The sequence below is a fragment of the Aedes albopictus genome, chromosome 2 (assembly GCF_035046485.1).
Source record: "Aedes albopictus strain Foshan chromosome 2, AalbF5, whole genome shotgun sequence".
Lineage (NCBI taxonomy): Eukaryota > Metazoa > Arthropoda > Insecta > Diptera > Culicidae > Aedes > Aedes albopictus.
Genome location: NC_085137.1, coordinates 84,826,181 through 84,832,180, shown reverse-complemented (window position 1 = coordinate 84,832,180; position 6,000 = coordinate 84,826,181). Strand labels below are relative to the sequence as shown.

Genomic DNA, 6,000 nt, shown 5'->3' with positions numbered 1-6,000 from the left:
CGGTAGTCTCATAGTGAATATGGAGCATATGTATCCATTCTTCGTTCCCTGGAACACGCGGTAGTCTTATAGTGAATATGGAGCATATGTATCCATTCTTCGATCCCTGGAACACACGGTAGTCTTATAGTGTATATGGAGCATATGTATCCATTCTTCGATCCCCGGAACACGCGGTAGTCTCATAGTGAATATGGAGCATATGTATCCATTCTTCGATCCCTGGAACACGCGGTAGTCTCATAGTGAATATGGAGCATATGTATCCATTCTTCGATCCCTGGAACACGCGGTAGTCTTATAGTGAATATGGAGCATATGTATCCATTCTTCGATCCCTGGAACACGCGGTAGTCTTATAGTGTATATGGAGCATATGTATCCATTCTTCGATCCCTGGAACACGCGGTAGTCTTATAGTGAATATGGAGCATATGTATCCATTCTTCGATCCCTGGAACACGCGGTAGTCTTATAGTGTATATGGAGCATATGTATCCATTCTTCGATCCCCGGAACACGCCCATTCTTCGTTCCCTGGAACACGCGGTAGTCTCATAGTGAATATGGAGCATATGTATCCATTCTTCGTTCCCTGGAACACGCGGTAGTCTCATAGTGAATATGGAGCATATGTATCCATTCTTCGATCCCTGGAACACGCGGTAGTCTCATAGTGAATATGGAGCATATGTATCCATTCTTCGATCCCTGGAACACGCGGTAGTCTTATAGTGAATATGGAGCATATGTATCCATTCTTCGATCCCTGGAACACGCGGTAGTCTCATAGTGAATATGGAGCATATGTATCCATTCTTCGATCCCTGGAACACGCGGTAGTCTTATAGTGAATATGGAGCATATGTATCCATTCTTCGATCCCTGGAACACGCGGTAGTCTTATAGTGAATATGGAGCATATGTATCCATTCTTCGATCCCTGGAACACGCGGTAGTCTCATAGTGAATATTGACCATATGTATCCATTCTTCGATCCCCGGAACACGCCCATTCTTCGTTCCCTGGAACACGCGGTAGTCTCATAGTGAATATGGAGCATATGTATCCATTCTTCGTTCCCTGGAACACGCGGTAGTCTTATAGTGTATATGGAGCATATGTATCCATTCTTCGTTCCCTGGAACACGCGGTAGTCTCATAGTGAATATGGAGCATATGTATCCATTCTTCGTTCCCTGGTGTCACAACTCCAATGAATTAAAGACTAGTTGTAGTTTAGGTCTATTTACTTCGGAGGTTGGAACAGTAATCATTGTAGAAAAGTATAATGTCAAACAACTTAATTAACATAGGCTTCTTTGATCATGGCTTCAGGCCATTCCTCTATAACATCTCCCCCTTCAGAAAAGATCATATGGTGAGAGCCACGAAGGAAGCCTTCGGTTTCGTATCGGGTTGTTAGTAGGTTGGGGTTCATTATCTTCAACATTGTCTGCAGGAACATCTTCTTCAATTAGCGGAGGTAGCATTTCCCCAGGTTGTATATCTTCAGGTGGCAGTTCTCACCGGATTCTGCGGATGTTCATCGATTGGATCATTGCGGTTGATTGAACATGGAATAGGAATATTGAATTCTTCAAGCAGCATGGTCCATGATAGCTGATGATCTGTATCGACATCTTCGAAGGAAGTTTCCAGATGAGTTTCCAGATGACGTCCTCTCAATTGGTTGGTGTGAGAGCGGATAAGACGACCATTGTCCAGAAGTACATTGTAGTTCACAGAACCTTTCCTCTCAATGATCTTGCCAGGAATCCAAGTGGTCACATTTCGATGGTGAATCTGCGCATACACCAGATCGTCAGCAGAAAACTCTCTTTTCACGGTCCCATGACGTCGATTGAACTGTTCGTTTTGCTTGTCGTTCACGGCTACGGAGGTAGTTCTCCTGGGCTTCAGCAAATCTAACGGTGTAGAGACAGTTTTTCCAAGGAAAAGCTCTGCAGGAGACTTGCCATTAGGTGCGCTTCGATTCGGAGTCGACCGGTAGACGGACAGGAAAGTTTGAAGATGCTGAAACGTCGTGGTTTTACCTCCTTCTCGAAGCTTCTTGAGTCCTCTTTTAAGGGTGTCTACGAAGCGCTCAGCCTGTCCATTAGACTGCGGCTGGTATGGTGCAATTGTCAAGAGCGTTATTCCATTTTCATCACAAAACTGCTTGAAGCGGGCGCTAACAAATTGCGTTCCGTTGTCCGAAACGAGTGTCCTTGGATTACCAAATCTTGCAAAGATTTCCTGAAGTATGTCCAGCGTCGCTGATGTGGTAGTGCTTCGTGTACGAAAAATTTTCGGCCATTTTGAGAAAGCGTCGGTTACCAGAAAATAGTAGAAACCGTCAATCGGGCCAGCATAATCGATGTGCACTCTCTCCCACGGCTTCGATGGAACAGGCCACGATTCCAAATCCGTTTTGCGAGGTGACTTGGCAGCTTCAGCACATGATCTACAGCACCGGACAAGTCCTTCGATGTCATCATCAATCTTGGGCCAGTAGACGAAACTTCTTGCAAGCGACTTCATCCGGTCCATTCCTGGGTGACCTCTATGTAGCTGCTGAAGAATGCGTTTCCGAAAACGAACAGGAACAACAACTCGATCTCCGAACATGATGCATCCTTGGACGATCTGAAGACTGTGCCGACGAGTGAAAAACTGTTGGACGGCTGGGTCACTAATCTCCGTGGAATGTTCGGGCCAACCTTCGTTTATGTGAAGCATAACTGATTTCAGAGCGGAATCCTTCGAGCTTTCAGCAGCGATCATTTCTGACGTAACTGGTAGACTTGATGTGGAATCACTGAGAACGGCTTGAACATCGGCTTCCATTTGTATAGAAGCAATGACATACTCCTCGTCGACTCGTTCATGGCACTTCATCAATCTTGAAAGCAAGTCAGCATGTCCGAATTCCTCAGTTTTCACAAATTGGATGTCGAAGTTGTACAGCATCAGTGTTAGAGCCCAACGTTGAAGTCGGTTGGCAGTGTATACAGGAATGCCTTTCTTGCTTCCAAACACCTTGAGTAGCGGTTTGTGATCCGTTTGCAAAATAAATTTCCGACCGAATAGCATCTTATGGAAGCGGGTTACAGCGAACACTAGAGCCAAGGCTTCTTTCTCAATTTGTCCGTAATTCTGTTCTGCAGCGGTGAGAGATCTTGAAACATGCGAAATAGCCTTAACTGATCCGTTCGGAAAACGATGCATAATAACTGCGCCTACGCCATCTTTTGATGCATCTCCTGCGACAATAATGTCCTTGTTTGGGTCAAAATGGGTCAGCAACAGGTCTGATTTCAGCAGCGTTTTGAATTTCTCGAACGATTTCTGGCAGCTATCCGTCCATTCCCACTCAACGTTTTTCTTCAGCAAGTAGTCCATGGGTGCTCGTAGATCCTTCATTTGCTTGACGAAACGTCCATAATAATTGATGGCTCCAAGGTATGATCGAAGCTGCGACACGTTCTTGGGAGCTGGCATCTGCGAAATAGCACTTGTCTTCGCTGGATCTGGTCGTAAGCCGTCTTGATCGATGATGTGTCCTAGGAACTTGATTTGTGAGAGGCCAAAGCGGCATTTATCCCATCCTCGTCGCCAATTGTCACAACTCCAATGAATTAAAGACTAGTTGTAGTTTAGGTCTATTTACTTCGGAGGTTGGAACAGTAATCATTGTAGAAAAGTATAATGTCAAACAACTTAATTAACATAGGCTTCTTTGATCATGGCTTCAGGCCATTCCTCTATAACACCTGGAACACGCGGTAGTCTCATAGTGAATATGGAGCATATGTATCCATTCTTCGATCCCTGGAACACGCGGTAGTCTTATAGTGAATATAGAGCATATGTATCCATTCTTCGATCCCTGGAACACGCGGTAGTCTTATAGTGAATATGGAGCATATGTATCCATTCTTCGATCCCTGGAACACGCGGTAGTCTTATAGTGAATATGAAGCATATGTATCCATTCTTCGATCCTTTGAACACGCGGTAGTCTTTTCGAGAATTTGTTACATATGTATCCATTCTTCGTTTCCCTTGAACACGCGGTAGTAGTTTCGTGAATATGGAACATATGATCCATTCTTCGTTTCCCTTGAACACGCGGTAGTCTTTTCGTGAATATGGAACATATTGTGTCCATTCTTCGTTTCGATTGAACACTCGGTAGTCTTTTTGAGAATTTGGAACATATGTATCCACTCCTCGTTTACAAGAATCCGCGGTAGTCTCTCCCTGAATGTGGAGCATATGTATCCAATTGTCGTTTACAAGAATGCGCGGTTATCTCTCTCTTTTTTTTTTGGTTGTTATTTTTGTATTTTAACTAAAGCTAATTTTACACTTTTTATCTTTCTCTGAATGTGGCGCGTATTTATCCACTCCTCGTTAACAATAATGCCCGTTTATTTTCCCTGAATGTGGAGCGCGTGTATCCACTCGTAGTTTTCAAGAATGCACGGTTATATTTCCCTGAATGTGGAGTGTATGTATCCACTTCTCGCTCATGAGAATCCGCGGTAGTCTCTCCCTGAATGTGGAGCACATATATCCATTCGTCGTTTACAAGAATGCGCGGTTATCTTTCCCTGAATGTGGAGCGTATGTATCCTCTTCTCGCTTATAAGAATCCGCGGTAGTCTCTCCCTAAATGTGGAGCGCATATATCCATTCGTCGTTTACAAGAATGCGCGGTTATCTTTCCCTGAATGTGGAGCGTATGTATCCACTCCTCGTTCCCTCAAATACCTCAGGGGGTTCACTGTAGGATAATTAGATCGAGATTTCAAATGATTATTTTATGAGAACTACCGTGTAGGCACCAAACTTTGCGCAGTGCCAAGCATTTCGCATTTTGAAGAGCAGTTACTGCGGCTCTACGCATAGTTGTCCCATGCATATAGGGATTACCATATAACATGGGACAATTATGCGTATAACGGGAGAGAACTTCTTTGAAAGTCAATATTTTATGTTTTCATATTTTTCATATATGCTCTCAATCACAAGCTAGCTTTCCTTGAAAAAAAGTTTATATTATGGACCTCCAAAGTATATCGCAAAGTATATTGCGTTTACGGTATAAATTTTTCAATTAGGATATCATAATGTTATCACGAGCAGAGCCTTGATCAGAGCAAATTTCAGTTGCTATAGACCGCTATTGGTTAAAATACCCCAATTTGCGTTTGTTTCTTTTTTACTCTAAATATTTTCACACTAACAATTGGCCACTCATTCTTTTCTTTGTTTTTTTTTCATGCAACATCCTGAGTATACCGTAACATCGAGGACATGGCAGGCAGAGGATGTTGGATAATAGCCCTGCAAATATGATCACCGTTCACCCGCCTGAAACGTGAAGCAGCAAACGTCGGAATGATAGTGAAAGCGTCAAAAACGAATGCTGGTAGGCGGAACCACGACAGGGCAAGCCTAGGCTGCAGTGTTGCGATAGACGGGGACACTTTCGAGATGGCAAAGGACTTCGTCTACCTCGGGTCCTTATTAACGGCAGACAACAAGGTTAGCCGCATCATCAGTGGAAGTCGGGCCTACTATGGGCTCCACAAGAACCTGCGGTTGAAAAAGGTTCACTCCGCATTAAACATACCATGTTTTATTGATTGTGTTATTAATAAAGAAATCATTCAGTTGTATTGTCCATTTATTGAATTCAGTTTGAAATATTCCCAATAAGGAGTCTTATAGGGCTACTCCTCAGCCACAGTAGTTTCCAACCACTCCCAGAATCAAGTACAGTAGCATGAGAACCCAAACTGGATTTGATTTTCTCCACGCGGTCAAAGCCATTTTTAAGTCTGCCAACAGCTTGTAAAAGATTTGTTTTTAGAACCAAAAAAAAAAAAATACCCAGCATTGTTAGTAATCCCAAGTATGTGTAAACCAAAAAAGAAGTTCGATATTAGTTGTTATCAAACAGAAAAAAATACAAATTGTTGGCGGCA

General features: G+C 43.3%; 1 protein-coding gene across 1 annotated transcript in view; it reads right to left on the bottom strand.

The window, feature by feature from the left end:
- Positions 1 to 1,513: 1,513 nt before the first annotated feature.
- Positions 1,514 to 6,000, bottom strand: part of LOC134286106 (uncharacterized protein K02A2.6-like) — a 52,763-nt gene continuing 48,276 nt past the window's right edge. Inside the window, exon 2 of the mRNA XM_062847676.1 lies at positions 1,514 to 3,574. Coding sequence (XP_062703660.1) covers positions 1,514 to 3,574 — 2,061 coding nt within the window. The remainder of the gene's footprint in view (positions 3,575 to 6,000) is intronic.